General features: G+C 56.1%; 1 protein-coding gene across 1 annotated transcript; it reads right to left on the bottom strand.

The window, feature by feature from the left end:
* Positions 1-296: 296 nt before the first annotated feature.
* On the bottom strand, positions 297-26,268 carry LOC144493017 (membrane-associated progesterone receptor component 1-like). Its single transcript, XM_078211810.1, has 3 exons — positions 24,518-26,268; positions 3,113-3,268; positions 297-1,746 (listed from the first exon to the last, which is right to left on the bottom strand). The coding sequence occupies exons 1-3, from the start codon at positions 24,813-24,815 to the stop codon at positions 1,631-1,633; spliced, it is 570 nt and encodes a 189-aa protein (XP_078067936.1). The 5' UTR covers positions 24,816-26,268; the 3' UTR covers positions 297-1,630.

The raw sequence follows: 26,268 nt of genomic DNA, 5'->3' as shown, positions 1-26,268 counted from the left end.
AGCAATGCTCACCACCGTGACGTCCCAGTTTAGTTTCTGACACAAATCCTGCAGTTTAAGGTTATCTGGCACAGTGCATGAGTTACCATGACTCATTGGAAACAATTTCATAACTTACCTTGGTGGAATTCTAACTCCCAATCTCCAGGCTGCTGATCCAATACCATAACCAGGGCACTTCTGTACCCTTAATCTGCATCAAAAATATCTACCAACTGCGTCAGCATGATGAAGGATCACACTTCCTGCAAACTTTACTGCAACAGTTCTCATTTTTACGCAATTCAATCAACATGTTTTGAATTCCAAGTAGTGACATTCTTTATTTCAACAAAAGTAAACACAGATACCTTACAGTATCATCTGATGTCTATTTGCACAGACTCAATCATATTTTGTTAGTATACAACATTTAACCTGGTTAGGCATACATTTAATGCAAACATGGGATTTCAATTTCTTTTACAAAGCACTTTTCTCTGAAGAGGTCACATATCAGCCTTCCACTTGTGACGGCTGTTGTACAAGGCTTACAACAATGACATAGCAACAGGTCACTTTATCCCTACAATTAGAAAAAAAACGACAGAAGCAAAACATCCTGCTTTTTCATTGGTTAACTGCTGGAATGATTCAACATGCATATTAAAACGGTTTGCTTCGTAGGCCCATTATTTTAAAGGGAATGGGGTTTCAACAGAGCTCTCCCACACATTTCCTGCGAAATTCAACCCTCGGAAAGTTAACCTGTTCAGTTATTGCTACGTACTCGCACTGAGGGACTGCACTTGGTGAGAAGGGCTCTGTTGTAATTATAAGAGACGAACAACAACATTTAAACAGAACTGAGAAAACGCTGGAAAATCTCAGCAGGTCTGGCAGCATCTGTAAGGAGAGAAAAGAGCTGACGTTGCGAGTCCAGGTGACCCTTTGTCAAAGGATGCTTCCAGACCTGCTGAGATTTTCCAGCGTTTTCTCTTTTGGTTTCAGATTCCAGCGTCCGTGGTAATTTGCTTTTATTTGAACAGAATTAACTGCTGACCGTACAAAACTACGCAGCTGTAAACTGGTGCTGCACATCTTTCTGGGCCAAAAACACTGCTAAAAGCAGGTCAACTCTGCAGGAATGTGATTAATACTATTTGCTCATATGAAAGGTAAATGTCAACCTGCACTGGTTGGGCTGAATGGCCTGTTTCCCTGCTGTACACCTTCAATGTATTTCTCTAAACTTAATTTGTAATGTGTAACGGTCTTTGCCTTCTCCAATTAGAGGATTGAGGGAAAACATTGGTTATATATTTTCAAATTATCCTGACTGAATTGAGTAGCTTGATTATCGGACTAGGTGGCATTGCCTTGGGCTGGGACAATAGTGTTACATTGCAGTTTTACAGTATTTACAGCTGTGCTGTTTTTTTTAAAGAATGATGCACCTCCCACCGTACAATTTCTTCCACACCCCCACTCAATGCTCTACCACAAAACATCTGTCAAAGTAATGAGACTCAACAGTTGCAATAATCATGCCCTCTCCTACCCCCACGGAAATCTTACTTCAAAAATTCAATACAATGTTGTTGTTGCATGATCAATTCTACAAAAATAGATCTCTCCAAACTGCAGAACTTCACTCCTTTTTCAATTCTTTAGTAGCCTCTTTTCCATCTTTCGTATCTTCTTCATCCGTGTATTCTGTGGGCTCCTCTCCCGGTTTCAGGAGTTTTCCGACATAATAGTACTTCTCTGGAAAGAATTGGGAAAGGAGAGAGCATGACTGTGAGAAGGTCTTTACTTTAATTAACTAACATTCCAGTCTGAGGAAATGTCCCAAAAAAAGGTGCAATCTAAACGTGCTTGGACACAACTTGGTTCCCACTGCAGTGTGCCCCTGCGCAAAGAGGAGGAAGCTCACCCTCCCTCATCTCACCCTGCTTCTCTGGTAAATCACTCCATAGTCCATATTGAGGAAAGATATTAGCACAGACAGTGCGAAATCTGTATGGGTCTGGTAAAGAAACACCAAGGGGCAAAGAACACTTGCGGGGGTGGCTTGCAGACCACCAAACTGTGGTGGTAATGTTGGGAATAGCATTAGACAGGAAATCAGAGGTGCGTGTGTTAAAGGAACACCTGTGATTATGGGCGACTTTAACTTGCAGACAGATTGGGAGAGTCAGATTAGTCACAGTACAATAGAGGAGGAATTTCTGGAGTGTATATGGGACGGTTTTCTGGACCAATAAACACAGTGAGGAACCAACTCTCTTCTCTCTCCTTCCCCCACCCCCCCCAACACAGAAAGAAGCATTGGTCAGGGACTTCCATCCTCTAAATGGATTCTGCACATTACTGGAAGTCTAAGGAACTCGAGCACCAATTAAAATCCAGACCATTCTAGTAATTTCATCACTTGTAGCACTGGTTCTGGTATTGATCCAAACCAAATACATAATTCTGCTACATGTAAGAACATAATAGAAGCCTCTCAATAAGGTTATTATTGATCACTAGCCCCAAAGTTCACTTTCCTGCACTATCCCTATATCCCTGGATTCCTTTAGCATCCAAAGAAGTAAATCTTTTGTACATTTGCCTCCTTCACAATGTTAACTATAACATTCACGTCTTCCTCCGTAAACAGGGCATAAATAGGAGAATCAATTAAATGAAATCAAATAGACTATCATAACATAGTGACAAGCGAAATAATTCTCAGTTTAAGATGAAGAATCCCTGCCAGGAAAGGAAGCAAATACTAACTGGTAGCAAACTTTTACTGGCAAGGTACTGGGCCATTGAGCTTACAGTTCAACAATCAAAAGCTTTTAAGGATTAAAGATCAATAAGGATTTGCAATAGGAAGCTGGCGTTTCTCATTAAATTCTATGTGAAGATATTTGCAAATAGTTTTTTTTAAAACACAATGTGGAATGAGAAAACGATAGGCAGAGGTTTAATGCAAGCATCTCTGCGGTTATACAACAGAACTGAGCTTAACCCTGTCCATGGTTCCTCCTCTCTGCTGTATTTTCCTGGATTTGAAATGAGATTAGAATCTCCTGGCCCAGACAACACAAATGGAGGTTCAGACTTCAAAGAGAATGCTTACGGGTGAACTGCATCTCCCACTCCTGAAGGCTTTCCAGCTGCATGGCATTGAGATCAGACAAGTCATCATATTCATCCTTCAATGCCTCCTTATCCAGGCAGAATGTAGCAAGGCCTCTTGATGCGTCTCTTCCAGCAAATACTCCGTAAGGACCCTCTAGACAAAACAAAAATTATTAATGCAATTGTTTCCTCCAACTGGTGTTTCACCTCTCTAACAATTATTTAGTTATAAACAACACTGGGAAACTACCTTACTGAAAACAAATGCACAGCCTCCCCATGACAATTCATTTGAGCATAATTGCACTGATCAGAAGCTGCAGGAGTTCCATTTCAGCCTTCCAGTTTATTTTCCAAAAGAAGAATCAACTAAACAATATGAAATTGAGAAACTGTGGCCAACAACCGAAGGAAAACAGCTCTTACAGGAAGCAATGCCACACATCATAGTAATCACAGAAACCCTACAGTGCAGAAGGTGGCCAGTTGGCCCACCGAGTCTGCACCAACAACAATCCCACCCACGCCCTATCCCCACAACCCCACACATTTACCCCGCTAATCCCTCTAACCTACACATCCCAGGACACTAAGGGACAATTTAGCATGGCTAATCAACCTAACCCACATATCTTTGGACTGAGGGGAGTAACCAGAGCAAACCCACGCAGACATGGGGGAGGGGATGTGCAAACTCCACACAGTCAGTGACCCAAGCCGGAAATCGAACCCAGGAGCTGTGAGGCACCAGTGCTAACCACGCTGCCATGGTGCTGGCCACATGCTTAAACACAAACAATGTGTGTCAGGAAAAGAGATTTTCTTCCAAAATTCAAACTAATCTCGGACCTTGAAATTGTACTGAGATATTAATATGGGAACAGCTAACATGCCCTTGGAAATCCCAGTCTGTCTGCCACATTAGCACAGATGTTAAGTCAGTCTCATCAACCATGCCAAAATCCACAGCATATTTTCAAGGCCTGAATTGTTACTTTTAACAGTTAATGGTATGTATTTTAACATGTGAATTAGGAGCAGGAATAAGCCACTCGACCCCTCAAACCTACCCCACCATTCGATAAGATCATGACTGATCTGATTATAACTTCAACCGCACATTCCTGCCTACCGTTAACCTTTCGCCCTCATGTTAATCAAGAATCTATGTCGCTCTGCCTTAAAAATATTCAAAGATTCTGCTTCCACTGCCTTTTGAGGAAGAGGATTTCAGAGACTCATGACCCTATGAGAAACGGTTGAGGATTCTGGGTCTGTACTCATTGGAGTTTAGAAGGATGAGGCGGGATCTTATTGAAACTTACAGGATACTGCAAGGCCTGGATAGAGTGGACGTGGGGAGGATGTTTCCACGAGTAGGAAAAACTAGGACCAGAGGGCACAACCTCAGGCTAAAGGGACGATCCTTTAAAACAGAGATGAGAAGAAATTTCTTCAGCCAGAGGGTGGTGATTCTGTGGAACTCTTTGCCGCAGAAGACCGTGGAGACCAGGGTCATTGAGTGTCTTTAAGACAGAGATAGATAGGTTCTTGATTAATAAGGGGGTCAAGGGTTATGGGGAAAAGGCAGGAGAATGGGGATGAGAAAAATGTCAGCCATGATTGAATGGCAGAGCAGATTCGATGGGCCGAGTGGCCTAATTCTGCTCCTATGTCGTATGGTCTATGAGAAAACATTTCTCCTCACCTGTCTTAAATCAGCAACCCCTTATTGTTAAACAGTGATCCCTAGTTCTAGATTCTCCCACAAGAGGAAACATCCTCCCCACATCCATCCTGTGCCTGGGCGGCAAGGTAGCACAGTGGTTAGCACTGCTGCTTCACAGCTCCAGGGACCTGGGTTCGATTCCCGGCTCGGGTCACTGTCTGTGTGGAGTTTGCACATTCTCCTCGTGTCTGTGTGGGTTTCCTCCGGGTGCTCCGGTTTCCTCCCACAGTCCAAAGATGTGCGGGTTAGGTTGATTGGCCATGCTAAAATTGCCCCTTAATGTCCTGAGATGTGTGGGTTAGCAGGTAGATATGGGGGTAGGACCTGGGTGGGATTGTGGTCGGTGCAGACTCGATGGGCCAAATGGCCTCTTTCTGCACTTGTAGGGTTTCTCTGATTCTTTCTCTGATTCTAAACACCCCTCAGGATCTTAAATATCTTAAAGATATTATTTGTAGTGAAGTGTCCATTTTGCTATAGGAGGTGGTCACTTACGTTGCATTATAGGTTAGGTAAAGTGCGGTGTCGCATACGGCAGCAAACAGTCATTATGAAACATCGACTCAATGGGCCAAATGGCCTCCTTCTGTACTACAGGGATTCTACAATGTTTTGTACTTGAATTCTGATTTCATCTCGCTCTTGCTCTCTTTCATATGCTTGTGTCTGTTAGATCTGTTTTTAATCCATCATTCTTTCGAAGAGTATTATATGATCTGAATAATTGTCAGTTCTTAGTTTACCTATCAGGCCCTCAAAGGAATGATCCTGGTTGCTGCAATCCTTGTTCCTACTTCCAGCCTCCCAACATAGGCGTGACAGGAAGGTCAGTCTGCCCGAACCCATCTATGTTTACTTCTGGCCACTTGCCAGCCGAATTGTTGGGGGTAGGGAAAGAAACGGGGAGAACAGGAACAAGTGCCAAGAAATAAAAATTATTGGAGATCTTCCAAGGAACAATAGGAGGCTAAGGAAATTTGGCATGTCCGTACGACTCTCAGCAACTTTTACAGATGCACCATAGCAAGCATTCTTTCTGGATGTATCAGAGCTTGGTATGGTTCCTGCTCTGTCCAAGACCACAAAAAACTACAAAGGGTCATGAACGAAGCCCAGTCTATCACGCAAACCAGCCTCCCATCCACTGACACTGTCTACACTTGCCGCTGCCTCAGAAAAGCAGCCAACATAATCAAAAAACCCATGCAACCTGGACATTCTCTCTTCCACCTTCTTCCGTCAGGAAAAAGATATAAGAGTCTGAGGACATGTACCAACCGACTCAAGAACAATTTGTTCCCTGCTGCCATCAGACTTTTGAATGGACCTACCTCGTATTATGTTGATCTTTCTCTACATGCTAGCTGTGATTGTAACACTACATTCTGTTCCCTTTCCTTCTCTATGAACAGTATGCTTGTCTGTATAGCATGCAAGAAACAATACTTTTCACTGTGTACTAATACATGTGACAATAATAAATCAAGTCACATAGTGGTGGAAGTACTCAATGCCATCAGTGATCAAATAGTCAGGAAGGCTCCATGTTGAGTGAGGATCAATTCATTAAAATCCCTACAATGCAGAAGGAGGCCATTGAGCCCACCGAGTTTACACTGATCCTCTGAGCACTCTAGCTAGGCCCACTCTTCTGCTTTATCCCCGCGCATTAATCATGGCCAATCCACCTAACCTGCACATCTGTGGAGTTGCTTGGTAGAGGGAGCCACACAACAGCTGAGCAAACCAGAACTTGGAGAAGAGGCAAGATTTTAAGTTGACAGAACAGCTAATCCATTCAAAGGTGAAGAACATGAAATACAAGAAATAGAAAGCTTAAAATTAAGCAATTAAATTAAAAGCATGGTTGAAGGTACAGATGTAAAGTAATGTTGGAATCTATCACAGTGCCAGGGACCCGGGTTCAATTCCAGCCTCGGATCAGTGTGTGTGTGTAATTTACACGCTCTCCCCGTATCTGCGTGGGTTTCCTCCAGGTGCTCCGATTTTCTCCCATAGTCCAAAGATGTGCGGGTTAGGTTGATTGACCATGCTAAATTGACCCTCGTGTCAGGGGGATTAGCAGGGTAAATACGTGGGGTTATGGGAATAGAGCCTGGGTGGGATTGTGGTTGGTGCAGACTCAATGGACCAAATGGCCTCCTTCTGCACAGTAGGGATTCTATGATTCTTATCTGGCCCATGGTATCAGGTGCTGAGCCTGGATCAATCAGTAACTTGATTTTGTGTCACTGTGTGCCTTGTTTGTGAGCAGATTTCCACTCCATCTGACGAAGGGGCTTGGAGCTCCGAAAGCTAATGGCATTTGCTACCAAATAAACCTGTTGGACTTTAACCTGGTGTTGTTAAAACTCAATTACTGTGTTTGCCGCAGTCCAACGCCGGCATCTCCACATCATGTCAGTCAGTAACATAATGGGAACTTTACCAAAGTGTATTTACAGAAACATTCTAGTAGATATTGAATCATAAAGCCATTCGCCTATCTTGCCAGTGCTGGGCTGAAAAACAAACCCCTAAGCCGAATCTCATTTTCCAGCGCTGGAGGTTACGGAACTTACTGCTCTTCACTTATTCCCCTAGGAAATCTTCTCTTCCTGGGAAACACAAAAGCAATTCTGCTTGGCAGGGGTTGGACTGTAACAGATTACTTAAAATGCGCAGCCACTTTTGATGGAACTCCGCGCATTTATAGTTTGGAACTCCTGCTGGTAAAACTTCTACATCATGCATCAACAACAGATAGAAAGCAGCGGACATGCAGGCTGTGAGGCCAATCAACCCCATTCCCACCCACTCCGTCCTCTTCCAAACAGGATCTTTCAGCTCCTTATCAGTAGCTGCTAAATGTCAAAAGTCAATAGGGAGGGGAGGGGAAATATCTGCTAAAGAAACAAACTTTGCTGATTCATCAGTGGATAGGCATCGGAGTCTGGCGACTCAGGAAATTTCACAATAACTTCATTGCAGTGTGAATGGAAGCCTTACTTGTGACTAATAAATAAATTTAACTTAAACTTAATACCCCAGTAACCAGTTTTCATTAGGATTTCTGTTTTCATAGCATGGAGAAATTATAAGTAATTCAAAAACATCAAGAACAGTTCCATGTCAGGAACCTGCATTTTAGATTTAAGCTCATAAATCAGTGACCAAAGTCCCAGCTGATAACTATTGAAGACCCCAAAGTTCCCAGAATTAATTCTTCCCCTACAAATAATATTTGTTTGCAAAAGTATTGTTCATTTCATCTAAAACATTGCACAGGTTTATCCAATTGTCACAGAAAAGGCGACTGGACAAACACAAAGGGAGTTTTATCTTTTTTTTAAAAAGTTACCTCATTTCCTCTGCCATCATCTTGTGCATTTTCCAGTACTCAGCACTGAAACAATCCTGACTCAGGAAGGAAACTGGACGCATACTCCCCTCCAAGTGGATTGAGAGGCAGAGGGAGGAGTAGAATTTATAGAAATTCCTAACACAATGTCAGTATATAGAAGTTGATTAGATCGAGGCCACGAGGGGTATGGCCCCCAGAAGGGGACTTAACCATCACTGAATTTTAGCAGGATTAATCAGAAAGGTGAATAGGGAAGACGGTTACGCAAACGGAAACACCACAAGAAAGTCCATCAGGATGAGATGGAGGGAATAGCAGATGTTTCTTACAGGATGGCCTGCACTTGCTTTGCAGTTCAAGGCGATGACACGACTCAGTCCAAACTAGATATAGAGGGGAACTTGCTAGAATTGGTGCATCAAGAGCAGCAAATTTCTAGGTCTAATAAACTTATTATTCGACATATTAACATATGGGATGGGTTCTCCCAAAATGTTCTAAGTATCGAATTCGTGTAAAAACTGGAGTAACTCCCGCTGGCTTTTTAAGCAGGATTTTCAAAATGAATCTCCCACACTCTGTGCACTGCAGAGTGCACAAGTGTGAATATTATTAAAAATCAGGGAGCCGGGCCTATTCCTGCTGGAGAGACTGGCAGCATAGTGCTGAGCGGGCCACTGAGCATGCGCCAATCTGTCAGTGCTGAGATCAGCACATGTGCAGTAGCCCCACACTGTCAGCCTCCCAATTGCTGGCCAACCCCGCACAGCTGGCTGTGCGACCCACACCCCTCCCGATCACTGGCACCCCAGATGTATCCAGACAAGCTTCAAACCCCCCCCCCCGCCCAGCTTCGATTCCCCCCAACCCCAAGCAGACCGACATTTCCCCCCCACCCCGCTGGCCTCCCTCCCTGTGTAACCGCCAAGTGCAGAGCGGCAACGGGAAGCCCCAACCCCACCAATCTACCCCCCCCCCCCTCCAGAGGCCCCACTCCCTCCCCCCCACCTTGGGCATTGCCACTTTGCCTCTGGGGCAGTGTCGGGAGCCAGGCTGCCACTACCAAGCTGGCAATGCCCGAGGGCACCTCCCCCTTACCCCAAATCTCCAGTGGGGTTGGGCCGCCAGCTCCTTGCAAGTGGGGAGCTATTGTAAACCCCGCTGGAGTGATACATTCCTGATGGTGGGGGGAGACTCTAGCAAGCCCAGAAACTTTAGTCCCGGGACTGCTAATCACATTCAAATCAATATTTAAATAATTTATTCAGCTCTGTGCCAATTTTTGGCACGGAGCTGACACCGCCGGAAGTTCGACGGCCGGAGACTTGGCACCCGGTGGGGGGGGGGACTTGCTAAACGGTCTCTGCTAGAGTCTCCCAGCCTGCTACGCTGCGTTAGTGCCCCATTGTTCCGTGTTTGCTCGGCTGGATGTCCAATCTTTACTGATTGCTCCAGCTGATTTTTTATAAATTTTCCAAATGCTCCTGGAGTTATATCTAGGTTTAGGCATACTAACATACTTGGTTAAATAAAGAAAAGTCCCAGTCTGTTTGATTTATTTATGTGACAGGTGGTACAAAATACTTAATTACCATGTGTACGTCAGGGCGACAGGATGGCACAGTGGTAAGCACTGCTGCCTCACACAATGCCAGGGACCTGGGTTCAAACCCTGTCTGGAGTAACCATGTGTGGAGTTTGCACATTCTCCGTGTCTGTGGGGGTGCCTTGGCTTCCTCCCACACTCTTATCGGAGAGTCAGTGCAGACTCGATGGGCTGAATGGCCTGCTTCAGGACTGTAGGGAAAAAGGCACATAATTGAAGTATACCATGAAAGTAAGTGGGAAGCAACCATGCACTGACTCTAAATTAGAAACAACTGAATTTGTTTTAAGCATTGGGTACAGGTCAGAATCCACGCTTAGCCATTGGCTGCCACCTACAAACAATTCAGACAGATCCTCAGACTAGCACCAAGAACTAGGCAGAGTAAAACTGTTCAGAAAAGGGAAGAAAACCACCAGCATTTCTGGTCACAGAGAACTGTTCCTCAAAGTACGGCCAGAGAAAATCTCCTGTGCGATACCACGATTACTTTGAGCACTGGCATGTGTACTTTTGGTGATGGGCCCATTCACAGATGCTTGTTTATCAGGAATTGCGAGCCTGTTAGCTCAGTAATGCATTCCTGTACACAACAGCAGCTGATGACCAAAGATCAGCTGACATTGTGCAACACACATATGCAAAGCTTACTGGTTTAGATGAAAATCTGAAGCAAAGAGTCAAAGTGTTGTTAGAAAGGATGAACCATGGTCATACATCAGTCACCACCTCTCATATCTGCCGTTTAGTATAATCACCTACATTCCACATACACTTCAATAACCTGCTCTGCAGTCACTGCTTTGGAATAAAACTAGGGTCCAAATGTCATAATTACACAAGCAGGTACAAGAAGTGGAGGTGGGAACCAAGCTACTGTTTAAGGGGCAGCGTATACACTAATATTCACAAAGATTCGATTTGCTTACTGATTATTTGGGAAGGCCTGCAATGAGTAATCAGTAACACGGCCAGTATTTCAAAGGCTGTTCACAAACAAGACCAGGCTCTTTTTAGAATGATTCTTTCCAAATTTAGCTTCATTGCTAAGCACAGGCTAGGGATGGGGACAGTGCTCCAATACCCACCATGGGGGATCTGTTGAATGGAGAGTATGCTATTTAATCTAATGCAAGCTAAAGGCCCACATCCATTACTCCAAACAATAATTTCTAACTCTTGCTGAGTAGAAGTGATTTTTGAAGAATGTGCGAGGAAAAGGTCACAAGAACCCAAACAGCTTCTTCTTTTGCCTCAGCAACACACCTTCCACCTTAGTCCTCAATCTCTTCACTCTTCCCCACTTTCTGCCAAAAAAATCCATCTCATTATTTTTAAACACATTTACGGGGTTTTTTTCTACGGGTCGATTCACCCAACTTTCTTGGCCTTTCCTAAATTTCAACAAGCCTCACCTCTCAATTGTTATAAGCAGCTCTGGCAATCCCTTTCATACAGTAATTTTTTTCACAATGAGAAGCATCATGAGATTCTGAATCAAGCTGCAAAGCCACGGCTCCCAGTCCTCTGGCAGCGTGTAACCAGCTGTTTAGTATGCAGCACTGGCTAGAACAGGGTTATCCACAACCCAAAGCCTCTGGACTCAGGCAGTCAAAACTGTTGGGCAAATCTGTGGATGTATATTTGAAAAATGCTGCAGAACTGCTCAGCCAATCACAGGTTGATTCCGCCCTGCATTTGCTGCTGATTGGGTCATCGGGGGGGGGGGAAGTCTATTTCAGGGTTCCCATTCACCCCCACACACCAATATATACTTGCATTACAGTGGATGTGGATGACTGAGTGAGCATCTCGAGTCCAGGAGTAAGCTGAACATATGCCCTCACTCCATATCACACTCTCTCTCTCTGGCTCCACATCACTCTCTCTCTCTCTCTCTGGCTCCACATCACACTCTCTCTCTCTGGCTCCACATCACTCTCGCTCTCTGGCTCCACATCACTCTCTCTCTCTCTGGCTCCACATCACTCTCTCTCTCTCTCTCTCTGGCTCCACATCACTCTCTCTCTCTCGCTCCACATCACTCTCTCTCTCTCTGGCTCCACATCACTCTCTCTCTCTCTGGCTCCACATCACTCTCTCTCTCTCTCTCTGGCTCCACATCACTCTCTCTCTGGCTCCACATCACTCTCTCTCTCTCTCTCTCTGGCTCCACATCACTCTCTCTCTCTCTGGCTCCACATCACTCTCTCTCTCTCTCTGGCTCCACATCACTCTCTCTCTCTCTGGCTCCACATCACTCTCTCTCTCTCTGGCTCCACATCACTCTCTCTCTCTCTGGCTCCACATCACTCTCTCTCTCTCTGGCTCCACATCACTCTCTCTCTCTCTGGCTCCACATCACTCTCTCTCTCTCTGGCTCCACATCACTCTCTCTCTCTCTGGCTCCACATCACTCTCTCTCTCTCTCGCTCCACGTCACTCTCTCTCTCTCTCGCTCCACGTCACTCTCTCTCTCTCGCTCCACATCACTCTCTCTCTCTGGCTCCACATCACTCTCTCTCTCTCTCTGGCTCCACATCACTCCCTCTCTCTCGCTCCACATCACTCTCTCTCTCTCTGGCTCCACATCACTCTCTCTCTCTCTCTCTCTGGCTCCACATCACTCTCTCTCTCTCTGGCTCCACATCACTCTCTCTCTCTCTCTCTCTCTGGCTCCACATCACTCTCTCTCTCTCGCTCCACATCACTCTCTCTCTCTCTGGCTCCACATCACTCTCTCTCTCTCTCTCTGGCTCCACATCACTCTCTCTCTCTCTGGCTCCACATCACTCTCTCTCTCTCTGGCTCCACATCACTCTCTCTCTCTCTGGCTCCACATCACTCTCTCTCTCTCTGGCTCCACATCACTCTCTCTCTCTCTCTGGCTCCACATCACTCTCTCTCTCTCTGGCTCCACATCACTCTCTCTCTCTCTGGCTCCACATCACTCTCTCTCTCTCTGGCTCCACATCACTCTCTCTCTCTCTGGCTCCACATCACTCTCTCTCTCTCTGGCTCCACATCACTCTCTCTCTCTCTGGCTCCACATCACTCTCTCTCTCTCTGGCTCCACATCACTCTCTCTCTCTCTGGCTCCACATCACTCTCTCTCTCTCTGGCTCCACATCACTCTCTCTCTCTCTGGCTCCACATCACTCTCTCTCTCTCTGGCTCCACATCACTCTCTCTCTCTCTGGCTCCACATCTCTCTCTCTCTCTCTGGCTCCACATCACTCTCTCTCTCTCTGGCTCCACATCACTCTCTCTCTCTCGCTCCACATCACTCTCTCTCTCTGGCTCCACATCACTCTCTCTCTCTCTGGCTCCACATCACTCTCTCTCTCTCTGGCTCCACATCACTCTCTCTCTCTCTCTCTGGCTCCACATCACTCACTCTCTCTCTCTCTCTCTCTGGCTCCACATCACTCTCTCTCTCTCTCTCTCTGGCTCCACATCACTCTCTCTCTCTCTGGCTCCACATCACTCTCTCTCTCTCTGGCTCCACATCACTCTCTCTCTCTCTCTCGCTCCACATCACTCTCTCTCTCTCTCTCGCTCCACATCACTCTCTCTCTCTCTCTCTGGCTCCACATCACTCTCTCTCTCTCTCTCGCTCCACATCACTCTCTCTCTCTCTCTGGCTCCACATCACTCTCTCTCTCTCTCTCTGGCTCCACATCACTCTCTCTCTCTCTCTGGCTCCACATCACTCTCTCTCTCTCTGGCTCCACATCACTCTCTCTCTCTGGCTCCACATCACTCTCTCTCTCTCGCTCCACATCACTCTCTCTCCCCCTCTCGCTCCACATCACTCTCTCTCTCTCTCTCTCTCGCTCCACATCACTCTCTCTCTCTCTCTGGCTCCACATCACTCTCTCTCTCTGGCTCCACATCACTCTCTCTCGCTCCACATCACTCTCTCTCTCTGGCTCCACATCACTCTCTCTCTCTCTGGCTCCACATCACTCTCTCTCTCTCTCTCGCTCCACATCACTCTCTCTCTCGCTCCACATCACTCTCTCTCTCTCTCTCGCTCCACATCACTCTCTCTCTCTCGCTCCACATCACTCTCTCTCTCTCTCTCGCTCCACATCACTCTCTCTCTCTCTCTCGCTCCACATCACTCTCTCTCTCTCTCTCGCTCCACATCACTCTCTCTCTCTCTCTCTCTCGCTCCACATCACTCTCTCTCTCTCTCGCTCCACATCACTCTCTCTCTCTCGCTCCACATCACTCTCTCTCTCTCTCTCGCTCCACATCACTCTCTCTCTCTCTCTGGCTCCACATCTCTCTCTCTCTCGCTCCACATCACTCTCTCTCTCGCTCCACATCACTCTCTCTCTCTGGCTCCACATCACTCTCTCTCTCTGGCTCCACATCACTCTCTCTCTCTGGCTCCACATCACTCTCTCTCTCTCTCGCTCCACATCACTCTCTCTCTCTCTCGCTCCACATCACTCTCTCTCTCTCTCTGGCTCCACATCACTCTCTCTCTCTCTGGCTCCACATCACTCTCTCTCTCTGGCTCCACATCACTCTCTCTCTCTCGCTCCACATCACTCTCTCTCTCTCGCTCCACATCACTCTCTCTCTCTCGCTCCACATCACTCTCTCTCTCTCGCTCCACATCACTCTCTCTCTCTCGCTCCACATCACTCTCTCTCTCTCGCTCCACATCACTCTCTCTCTCTCTCGCTCCACATCACTCTCTCTCTCTCGCTCCACATCACTCTCTCTCCTCCGCTCCATATCTTTCTGAAATAAAAGCAAAATACTGCAGATGCTGGAATCTGAAACAAAAACAAAATGTTGGAAGATCTCAGCAGGTCTGATAGCATCTGAGGAGAGAGGACAGAGCCTGGATGACCCTTCATCAGCGACGAAGCTGCTCAGCTGAGGAAGTGTTTGAAGTGTGACCCATTCCCCTCCCAGCACAAAGAGGTTGACCTAGAAGCCAACTCCAGAATGGTACATGAGGCAAGGGGGGAGGTGCAGAGAGAAGAAAAATTTGAGTCACAAGTGACCAAACAAAGAACTGGCTTGGTTACATGTGGAGAACTGTAGGAAGACAGCACACATAATCGCTAGGTGGTGGTGTGCTGGTTCTGGGAAAATCTTTGTTACACAACATTCCTGCCATCACATCAACGCTCAAGAGACAATCTTTGCAACAGTGTAAGCTTCTGGGCAGTGTGTTATAAAACAGGGCTTATTTTTCTCTTGGGGAGGAGAGTGTTCCCAGGTAGAGGCCGAGGGCTGTAATCCCCTGCAGGCCATGGGTTTTGGCCCCTGCACCGTATGGGTGCCTGGCTGCACACACGCTGCTTTGGGTTTCCCTTCCTGCGGTTGAATGACTCAGTCATCCTGACAGCAGTGGGCCTGCGTGGAAAGGACGGCTGTGCCACCGGGACTTTCAAAAGGCTTTTGACAAGACCCCACACAAGAGATTAGTGAGCAAAATTAAAGCTCATGGTATTGGGGGTAATGTATTGAGTGGATGGAAAACTGGTTGGCAGACAGGAAGCAGAGAGTGGAATAAAGGGGTCCTTTTCAGAGTGGCAGGCAGAGACTAGTGGGGTACCACCTCAGGGTTCAGTGCTGGGACCCCAGCTGTTCACAATGTACATTAATGGTTTGGACGAAGGAATCGAATGCAATACCCTCAAATTTGCAGACGACATTAAGCTGGGTGGCAGTGTGCACTGTGAGGAGGATGTGAAGAGGCTGCAGGGTGACTTGGACAGGCTGACTGAGTGGGCAAATACAATATGTGAGGTTATCCACATTGGTGGCAGAAACAGGAAGGAAGATTATCTGAAGGGTGGCAGTTTAGGAAAAGGGGAAGTGCAACGTGACCTGGGTGTCATGGTGGAACAGTCGCTGAAGGTTGGCATGCAGGTACAGCAGGCGGTGAGGAAAGCTAATGGCATGCTGGCCTTCATAGCAAGAGGATTTCATAGAATCCCTACAGTGCAGGAGGTGGTCATTTGGCCCATCGAGTTTGTACCAACCACAATCCCATTCACGCAACACCCCCTCAAGCCCACCCATTTACCCCTGCTAGTCCCCCTGACACAAAGGGGCAATTTAGCTTGGCCAATCTTTGGAGTGTGGGAGGAAACTGGAGCACCCGGAGGAAACCCACACAGCCTTGGAGAGAATGTGCAAACTCCACACAGACAGGGACCCAAGGCTGGAATCGAACCCGGGTCCCCGGCACTGTGAGGCAGCAATGTTAACCACTGTGCCGTCAGTATAGGATAGGAGTAGGGATATCTTGCTGTAGTTATTCAGCACCTTGATGAGGCCACATCTTTAGTGTGTGCAGTTTTCGAATCCTACTCTGAGGATGAACATTCTTGCTCTTGAGGGAGTCCAGCGAAGGTTCACCAGACTGATTCCCGGAATGGCAGGACTGACATGTGAAGAAAAACTGGATTGACTGGGCTTGTACTCACTGGAATTTAGAAAAATGAGAGAGAAGAATGTTATAGAAACATAAAATCCTGATAGGACTGGACAGACTGGATGTGGGAAGAATGTTCCCGATGTTGGGGAAGTTCAGAACTAGGAGTAAGAATAAGGGGTAAACTATTCAGGACTGAGATGAGGAAGATTTCTTCACTCAGAGTTGTGAACCTGTGGAATTCTCTACCACAGAAAGCTGTTGGGGCCAGTTCGTTAGATATGTTCAAGAAGGAGCTGGACGTGGCCCTTGTGGCTAAAGGGATCAAGGGGTATGGAGAGAAAGCGGGAGTGGGATACTGAGATGCATGATCAACCGTGATCATATTGAATGGTCGTGCAGGCTCGAAAGGCCTACTCCTGCACCTATGTTCTATGTAGAACATAGAACATAGAACATTACAGCGCAGAACAGGCCCTTCGGCCCACGATGTTGCACCGACCAGTTAAAAAAAAAACTGTGACCCTCCAACCTAAACCAATTTCTTTTCGTCCATGAACCTATCTACGGATCTCTTAAACGCCCCCAAACTAGGCGCATTTACAACTGATGCTGGCAGGGCATTCCAATCCCTCACCACCCTCTGGGTAAAGAACCTACCCCTGACATCGGTTCTATAACTACCCCCCCTCAATTTAAAGCCATGCCCCCTCGTGCTGGATTTCTCCATCAGAGGAAAAAGGCTATCACTATCCACCCTATCTAAACCTCTAATCATCTTATATGTTTCAATAAGATCCCCTCTTAGCCGCCGCCTTTCCAGCGAAAACAATCCCAAATCCCTCAGCCTCTCCTCATAGGATCTCCCCTCCATACCAGGCAACATCCTGGTAAACCTCCTCTGCACCCTCTCCAAAGCCTCCACATCCTTCCTGTAATGTGGGGACCAGAACTGCACACAGTACTCCAAGTGCGGCCGCACCAGAGTTGTGTACAGTTGCAACATAACGCTACGACTCCTAAATTCAATCCCCCTACCAATAAACGCCAAGACACCATATGTTTCTATGAACAGGCAGCAAAAGAAATGGTGTGTGTGCTGGCTCTGTATAGGTAGGGTTCACCGAAGACCTGGACAGCTGAAAAGGAGGTGGAAGGTTGGTGACTGTGTGCTGCGGGTTATGGTAACCCTTTGGAGAAGCGGTGTTCTGTTTGGTGTGGCTGAAGAATTGGAGTTGTGCTCGTGAGTCAGTGCTGGAGTGCAGCTCCAGGAAGCCAGTGGGAGTAGTCTCAGGGGAAGAGATTGAACCGTCAGGAGATAAGCAATTGTTGAGGTAGCCCAAGTCAGAGCGAACTTTGGAGAAAGTTCACAGTTTTAACGACATGGTGTAACCCGCATTGGAGAATGAAGTCTGGGTGGGTTGCTTAGAAATCCGTGGGATCTATCTCGGATCACAAACGCCATTTATGATGCAGAGAGTTTGATCACAGTTTGTCTATTAATTCAATGTTAGAGTATTAAATACCTGAGTAGTAAAGTTTATTTTTGTTTGTTTTAAACTGCAGAATCTTGTGGCTTTATTCTCTTAGTAAGTACCTGGGATCTAAAATTATGTCCAAAAATGTTACTGGTCCCTCATTAGAGCAAACCAAAATTTGGGGATCTGGTTCAAGATCATAACAAATGCTTCTGAAGGGAAGATGAGAAAATAGCAGGCAGAACAAAGGAAATTGACAGGTAGAAACTCATCAGAACATTCACAGAGGCTGCTCCAACCGTGATGGTCCAAGCATCGGGACTAAACACTCCTTGGTTTCACCCCCACTCTGCCATGTAACCTGAGAAGTGTGGCAAGAGTTTCAAAGATTGTGTAATTTTACAAATGACCCCACGAACATGTGTGCACAGTTAGCAAACCTGAAACATCTTGGAAACATATTAACCTGTTAAAAAATCTACATTAAAAGAAGAATTTGCATTTATATGGGGAGAGGAGGGAGGGCAAAGGGGAGGGATTGGGGGGGGGGGGGGGGGGGGCGCGGGGGGCCGGGCAGAGGGGGGCGGGGAGGGCGGGCAGAGGGGGGCGGGCAGAGGGGGGCGGGCAGAGGGGGGCGGGCAGAGGGGGGCGGGCAGAGGGGGGCGGGCAGAGGGGGGCAGAGGGGGGCGGGGAGGGCGGGCAGAGGGGGGCGGGGAGGGCGGGCAGAGGGGGGCGGGAGGGCGGGCAGAGGGGGGCGGGGAGGGCGGGCAGAGGGGGGCGGGGAGGGCGGGCAGAGGGGGGCGGGGAGGGCGGGCAGAGGGGGGCGGGGAGGGCGGGCAGAGGGGGGCGGGGAGGGCGGGCAGAGGGGGGGGGCAGAGGGGGGCGGGGAGGGCGGGCAGAGGGGGGCGGGGAGGGCGGGCAGAGGGGGGCGGGGAGGGCGGGCAGAGGGGGGCGGGGAGGGCGGGCAGAGGGGGGCGGGGAGGGGGGCGGGGAGGGGGGCGGGGAGGGGGGCGGGAGGGCGGGCAGAGGGGGGCGGGGAGGGCGGGCAGAGGGGGGCGGGGAGGGCGGGCAGAGGGGGGCGGGGAGGGCGGGCAGAGGGGGGCGGGCAGAGGGGGGCGGGGAGGGCGGGCAGAGGGGGCAGGGAGGGCGGGCAGAGGGGGCGGGCAGAAGGGGCGGGGAGGCGGGCAGAGGGGGGCGGGGAGGGCGGGCAGAGGGGGGCGGGGAGGGCGGGCAGAGGGGGGCGGGGAGGGCGGGCAGAGGGGGGCGGGGAGGGCGGGCAGAGGGGGGCGGGGAGGGCGGGCAGAGGGGGGCGGGAGGGCGGGCAGAGGGGGGCGGGGAGGGCGGGCAGAGGGGGGCGGGGAGGGCGGGCAGAGGGGGGCGGGGAGGGCGGGCAGAGGGGGGCGGGGAGGGCGGGCAGAGGGGGGCGGGGAGGGCGGGCAGAGGGGGGCGGGGAGGGCGGGCAGAGGGGGGCGGGGAGGGCGGGCAGAGGGGGGCGGGGAGGGCGGGCAGAGGGGGGCGGGGAGGGCGGGCAGAGGGGGGCGGGGAGGGCGGGCAGAGGGGGGCGGGGAGGGCGGGCAGAGGGGGGGGGAGGGCGGGCAGAGGGGGGCGGGGAGGGCGGCAGAGGGGGGCGGGGAGGGCGGGCAGAGGGGGGCGGGAGGGCGGGCAGAGGGGGGCGGGGAGGGCGGGCAGAGGGGGGCGGGGAGGGCGGGCAGAGGGGGGCGGGGAGGGCGGGCAGAGGGGGGCGGGGAGGGCGGGCAGAGGGGGGCGGGAGGGCGGGCAGAGGGGGGCGGGGAGGGCGGGCAGAGGGGGGCGGGGAGGGCGGGCAGAGGGGGGCGGGGAGGGCGGGCAGAGGGGGGCGGGGAGGGCGGGCAGAGGGGGGCGGGGAGGGCGGGCAGAGGGGGGCGGGAGGGCGGGCAGAGGGGGGCGGGGAGGGCGGGCAGAGGGGGGCGGGGAGGGCGGGCAGAGGGGGGCGGGGAGGGCGGGCAGAGGGGGGCGGGGAGGGCGGGCAGAGGGGGCGGGGAGGGCGGGCAGAGGGGGCGGGGAGGGCGGGCAGAGGGGGCGGGGAGGGGAGGGCGGGCAGAGGGGGCGGGGAGGGCGGGCAGAGGGGGCGGCGAGGGCGGGCAGAGGGGGGCGGGGAGGGCGAGCAGAGGGGGCGGGGAGGGGGGGCGGGGAGGGTGGGCGGGGAGGGTGGGGCGGGGAGGGCGGACGGGGAGGGCGGGCAGAGGGGGGCGGGGAGGGCGGGCAGGGGGGGCGGGGAGGGCGGGCAGAGGGGGGGCGGGGAGGGCGGGCAGAGGAGGGCGGGGAGGGGGGGCGGGGAGGGTGGGCAGAGGGGGGGGCGGGGAGGGTGGGCAGAGGGGGGGGCGGGGAGGGCAGAGGGGGCGGGGAGGGTGGGCAGAGGGGGCGGGGAGGGTGGGCAGAGGGGGCGGGGAGGGTGGGCAGAGGGGGCGGGGAGGGTGGGCAGAGGGGGCGGGGAGGGTGGGCAGAGGGGGCGGGGAGGGTGGGCAGAGGGGGGCGGGGAGGGTGGGCAGAGGGGGCGGGGAGGGTGGGCAGAGGGGGCGGGGAGGGTGGGCAGAGGGGGCGGGAGGGTGGGCAGAGGGGGCGGGGAGGGTGGGCAGAGGGGGGGGCGGGGAGGTTGGGCGGGGCGGGGAGGGTGGGCAGAGGGGGGGCGGGGAGGGTGGGCAGAGGGGGCGGGGAGGTTGGGCGGGGCGGGGAGTGTGGGCGGGGAGGGGGGCAGAGGGGGGGGCGGGGAGGGTGGGCAGAGGGGGCGGGCGGGGAGGGTGGGCAGAGGGGGGGCGGGGAGGGCGTGCGGGCAGAGGGGGGGCGGGGAGGGCGGGCAGAGGGGGGGCGGGAGGGCGGGCAGAGGGGGGCGGGGAGGGTGGGCAGAGGGGGGGCGGGGAGGGTGGGCAGAGGGGGGGGCGGGGAGGGTGGGCAGAGGGGGGGGCGGGGAGGGTGGGCAGAGGGGGGCGGGGAGGGTGGGCAGAGGGGGGCGGGGAGGGTGGGCAGAGGGGGGCGGGGAGGGTGGGCAGAGGGGGGCGGGGAGGGTGGGCAGAGGGGGGCGGGGAGGGTGGGCAGAGGGGGGCGGGGGAGGGTGGGCAGAGGGGGGCGGGGAGGGTGGGCAGAGGGGGGCGGGGAGGGTGGGCAGAGGGGGGCGGGGAGGGTGGGCAGAGGGGGGCGGGGAGGGTGGGCAGAGGGGGGCGGGGAGGGTGGGCAGAGGGGGGCGGGGAGGGTGGGCAGAGGGGGGCGGGGAGGGTGGGCAGAGGGGGGCGGGGAGGGTGGGCAGAGGGGGGCGGGGAGGGTGGGCAGAGGGGGGCGGGGAGGGTGGGCAGAGGGGGCGGGGAGGGTGGGCAGAGGGGGGCGGGGAGGGTGGGCAGAGGGGGGCGGGGAGGGTGGGCAGAGGGGGGCGGGGAGGGTGGGCAGAGGGGGGCGGGGAGGGTGGGCAGAGGGGGCGGGGAGGGTGGGCAGAGGGGGGCGGGGAGGGTGGGCAGAGGGGGGCGGGGAGGGTGGGCAGAGGGGGGCGGGGAGGGTGGGCAGAGGGGGGGGCGGGGAGGGGGGGGCGGGGAGGGTGGGCAGAGGTGGGGTGGGGTGGGCACAGGGGGTGCGGGGAGGGTGGGCAGAGGGGGGGCGGGGAGGGTGGGCAGAGGGGGGGCGGGGAGGGTGGGGCGGGGAGGGTGGGCAGGGGGGCGGGAAGGGTGGGCAGAGGGGGGGCGGGGAGGGGGGGCAGAGGGGGGCGGGGAGGGTGGGCAGAGGGGGGGCGGGGAGGGTGGGCAGAGGGGGGCGGGGAGGGTGGGCAGAGGGGGGCGGGGAGGGTGGGCAGAGGGGGGCGGGGAGGGTGGGCAGAGGGGGGGGCGGGAGGGTGGGCAGAGGGGGGCGGGGAGGGTGGGCAGAGGGGGGCGGGGAGGGTGGGCAGAGGGGGGCGGGGAGGGTGGGCAGAGGGGGGCGGGGAGGGTGGGCAGAGGGGGGCGGGGAGGGTGGGCAGAGGGGGGCGGGGAGGGTGGGCAGAGGGGGGCGGGGAGGGTGGGCAGAGGGGGGCGGGGAGGGTGGGCAGAGGGGGGCGGGGAGGGTGGGCAGAGGGGGGCGGGGAGGGTGGGGCGGGGAAGGTGGGCAGAGGGAGGCGGGGAGGGGGGGCGGGGAGGGTGGGCAGAGGGGGGGGCGGGGAGGGTGGGCAGAGGGGGGCGGGGAGGGTGGGCAGAGGGAGGCGGGGAGGGGGGGCGGGGAGGGTGGGCAGAGGGTGGGGCGGGGAGGGTGGGCAGAGGGTGGGGCGGGAGGGTGGGCAGAGGGTGGGGCGGGGAGGGTGGGCAGAGGGGGGGGCGGGGAGGGTGGGCAGAGGGGGGGGCGGGGAGGGTGGGCAGAGGGGGGGGCGCGGAGGGTGGGCAGAGGGGGGGGCGGGGAGGGTGGGGCGGGGAGGGTGGGCAGAGGGGGGGCGGGGAGGGTGGGCAGAGGGGGGGCGGGGAGGGTGGGCAGAGGGGGGGGCGGGGAGGGTGGGGCGGGAGGGTGGGCAGAGGGGGGGGCAGGGAGGGTGGGCAGAGGGGGGGGCGGGGAGGGTGGGCAGAGGGGGGGCGGGAGGGTGGGCAGAGGGGGGGCGGGGAGGGTGGGCAGAGGGTGGGGCGGGGAGGGAGGGCATAGGGGGGGCGGGGAGGGTGGGCATAGGGGGGCGGGGAGGGTGGGCATAGGGGGGGCGGGGAGGGTGGGTAGAGGGGGGGCGGGGAGGGTGGGCAGAGGGGGGGCGGGGAGGGTGGGCAGAGGGGGGGCAGAGGGTGGGCAGAGGGGGGGGCGGGGAGGGTGGGCAGAGGGGGGGGGCGGGGAGGGTGGGCAGAGGGGGGGGCGGGGAGGGTGGGCAGAGGGGGGGGCGGGAGGGTGGGCAGAGGGGGGGGCGGGGAGGGTGGGCAGAGGGGGGGGGCGGGAGGGTGGGGCGGGGAGGGTGGGCAGAGGGGGGGCGGGAGGGTGGGCATAGGGGGGGCGGGGAGGGTGGGCATAGGGGGGGCGGGGAGGGTGGGCAGAGGGGGGGGCGGGGAGGGTGGGCAGAGGGGGGGCGGGGAGGGTGGGGCGGGGAGGGTGGGCAGAGGGGGGGGCGGGGAGGGTGGGCAGAGGGGGGGGCGGGGAGGGTGGGCATAGGGGGGGCGGGGAGGGTGGGCATAGGGGGGGCGGGGAGGGTGGGCATAGGGGGGCGGGGAGGGTGGGCAGAGGGGGGCGGGGAGGGTGGGCAGAGGGGGGGGCGGGGAGGGGAGGGGGGGGGCAGAGGGTGGGCAGAGGGGGGGCGGGGGAGGGTGGGCAGAGGGGGGCGGGCGGGGAGGGTGGGCAGAGGGGGGGCGGGGAGGGTGGGCAGAGGGGGGGGCGGGGAGGGTGGGCAGAAGGGGGGGCGGGGAGGGTGGGCAGAGGGGGGGGCGGGGAGGGTGGGCATAGGGGGGGCGGGGAGGGTGGGCATAGGGGGGGCGGGGAGGGTGGGCAGAGGGGGGGCGGGGAGGGTGGGCAGAGGGGGGGGCGGGGAGGGTGGGCAGAGGGGGGGGCGGGGAGGGTGGGCAGAGGGGGGGGGCAGAGGGTGGGCAGAGGGGGGGGCGGGGAGGGTGGGCAGAGGGGGGGGGGCGGGGAGGGTGGGCAGAGGGGGGGGCGGGGAGGGTGGGGCAGAGGGGGGGGCGGGGAGGGTGGGCAGAGGGGGGGCGGAGGGGGCGGGGAGGGGGGGGGCGGGGAGGGGGGTCAGAGGGGGGCGGGGAGGGGGGGGCGGGGAGGGGGGGCAGAGGGGGGGGGCGGGGAGGGGGGGCAGAGGGGGGGGCGGGGAGGGGGGGCAGAGGGGGGGGGCGGGGAGGGGGGGCAGAGGGGGGGGCGGGGAGGGGGGGCAGAGGGGGGGGCGGGGAGGGGGGGCAGAGGGGGGGCGGGGAGGGGGGGCAGAGGGGGGGCGGGGAGGGGGGGCGGGAGGGGGGGGCGGGGAGGGGGGGCGGGGAGGGGGGGCGGGGAGGGGGGGCGGGGAGGGGGGGCAGAGGGGGGGGCGGGGAGGGTGGGCAGGGGGGGCGGGAGGGGGGCAGGGGGGGGCAGGGGGGGCGGGGAGGGTGGGCGGGGGGGCGGGGAGGGTGGGCAGGGGGCGGGGAGGGTGGGCAGGGGGCGGGGCGGGGAGGGTGGGCATGGGGGGGCGGGGAGGGTGGGCAGGGGGGGGGGCGGGGAGGGTGGGCAGGGGGGGGCGGGGAGGGTGGGCAGGGGGGGGCGGGGAGGGTGGGCAGGGGGGGGGGCGGGGAGGGTGGGCAGGGGGGGGGGCGGGGAGGGTGGGCAGGGGGGGGGCGGGCAGGGGGGGGGCGGGGAGGGTGGGCATGGGGGGGGGCGGGGAGGGCGGGCAGGGGGGGGCAGGGAGGGGGGGGGCGGGGAGGGTGGGCAGGGGGGGGGCGGGGAGGGTGGGCCGGGGGGGGGGCGGGGAGGGTGGGCAGGGGGGGGGTGGGGAGGGTGGGCAGGGAGGGTGGGCAGGGGGGGGGGCGGGGAGGGTGGGCAGGGGGGGGGGGCGGGGAGGGTGGGCAGGGGGGGGGGGCGGGGAGGGTGGGCGGGGGGGGGGCGGGGAGGGTGGGCAGGGGGGCAGGGGGGGGGCGGGGAGGGTGGGCAGGGGGGGGGGCGGGGAGGGTGGGCAGGGGGGGGGGGCGGGGGGGGGGGGCGGGGAGGGTGGGCAGGGGGGGGCGGGGAGGGTGGGCAGGGGGGGGCGGGGAGGGTGGGCAGGGGGGGGCGGGGAGGGTGGGCAGGGGGGGGGCGGGGAGGGTGGGCAGGGGGGGGGGGGCGGGGAGGGTGGGCAGGGGGGGGTGGATGTTGACCGAGTGTCGGTCACTCGCGGCCCGGCTGTCGGTACCATGTCCGTAGAATTTCTTTCCTTTGGTCACATCGAAGACTTTGCTGTTGACGGCGATGAGGATCCGCGGGTTCTTGTCGCCATCATATTCCCGCATCTCGGCCGGGGTGAAGTCCCTCCGGAGCCGGGGCAGCTCCTCCTGTCCATCTGCCGGTTCCCCCTCAGTCGGCCGGTCTCCCCGCACGATCTTATAGAGGAGGAAGAGGCAGAGGAAGAGAAGGCTGACGTTCAGAGGACTGGTAAAAATCTCTTGCAAAACCCCGGGCCCCACAGAGCTCTGCACCGCTTCCTCCGCCATCTTAGAGCCGCGAGTCTGAACTGGGGAAGAAGCACCCGCACACCCTGGAGGACCAGCAACACCGCCCCCTAGCCTGGAGGACCAGCAACACCGCTCCCTAGCCTGGAGGACCAGCAACACCGCTCCCTAGCCTTGAGGACCAGCAACACCGCCCCCTCGCCTGGAGGACCAGCAACACCGCCCCCTCGCCTGGAGGACCAGCAACATCGCCCCCTAGCCTGGAGGACCAGCAACATCGCCCCCTAGCCTGGAGGACCAGCAACACCGCCCCCTCGCCTGGAGGACCAGCAACATCGCCCCCTAGCCTGGAGGACCAGCAACACCGCCCCCTAGCCTGGAGGACCAGCAACACCGCCCCCTCGCCTGGAGGACCTAAACTCCGCCCGCTCGCCTGGAGGACCTGCAACTCCGCCCCCTATCCTGGAAGACCTGTAACTCCGCCCCCTATGCTGGAAGATCTGCAGCTCCGCCCCCTATCCTGGAGGACCAATAACTGCGCTCCTATCCTTGCGGGACAACTAACCGCGCCCCCTATCCTGGAGGACCAATTACCCTGCACCGTCGAGAAACAGAAACACTGCCCCCTATTCTGGAGGACCAGTAACTGCGCCCCCTGGCCAGGAGGACCAGTAACTGCGCCCCCTGTCCAGGAGGGGACCAGTAACTGCGCCCCCTGGCCAGGAGGACCAGTAACTGCGCCCCCTGGCCAGGAGGACCAGTAACTGCGCCCCCTGGCCAGGAGGACCAGTAACTGCGCCCCCTGTCCAGGAGGACCAGTAACTGCGCCTGTCATGTTAACAGTGACATGATGCCAGAGAGTGTTTTATCCTCTCAATATGTCTCTGGGCACCAAGGCAATCATCATCTGATGCGATGCTTTGCTGCCTCAAGGACCTTTGCTGCCCAAGTGTGTAATTAGATTGTCAAAGTCCAACACAGTGAGGATGCTGTGGGCTGTAGTCTGGGAGTTAGAGTGAAACAGGGCAAATCCCACTGCAAACCTCAAACTGATCTCAGCCGCTTTATACAATAGCTGGATATTAGTCACATGTGCTGGTAGCTTATGTTCATTCAAATGGAAGTCTTTCATAAATAAAGTGACAAGTAATGTCATTTCTGGGTGAGATTTCTGTCGGTGCAGACTCGATGGGCTGAATGGCCTCTTTCTGCACTGTAGGGATTCTATGAGATAAAAAGGTAGATTATACTATACTGCTAATGTTCAGACATTAAGTACAAGTGATCTAAGAATTGTAGCTTGAAGAAATCTGTATTCAGTGATGAATAATTGCACCAGCTCTAATGACAAATAAAATATTTAATAGACTAAATGCCAAAGAATTACAACACCATATAATTTTTCTGTGATGGATGGGGATATCAACTTTTATATGTGAATATCCTTTGTTGATTTGCACATATATACTGAACAAATGAATAAAGAAAAAAATTA

This window comes from Mustelus asterias, chromosome 4 (assembly GCF_964213995.1).
Source record: "Mustelus asterias chromosome 4, sMusAst1.hap1.1, whole genome shotgun sequence".
Lineage (NCBI taxonomy): Eukaryota > Metazoa > Chordata > Chondrichthyes > Carcharhiniformes > Triakidae > Mustelus > Mustelus asterias.
Note: the sequence above shows the minus strand (reverse complement) of the source record. Positions and strands in the feature narration are given on the sequence as shown.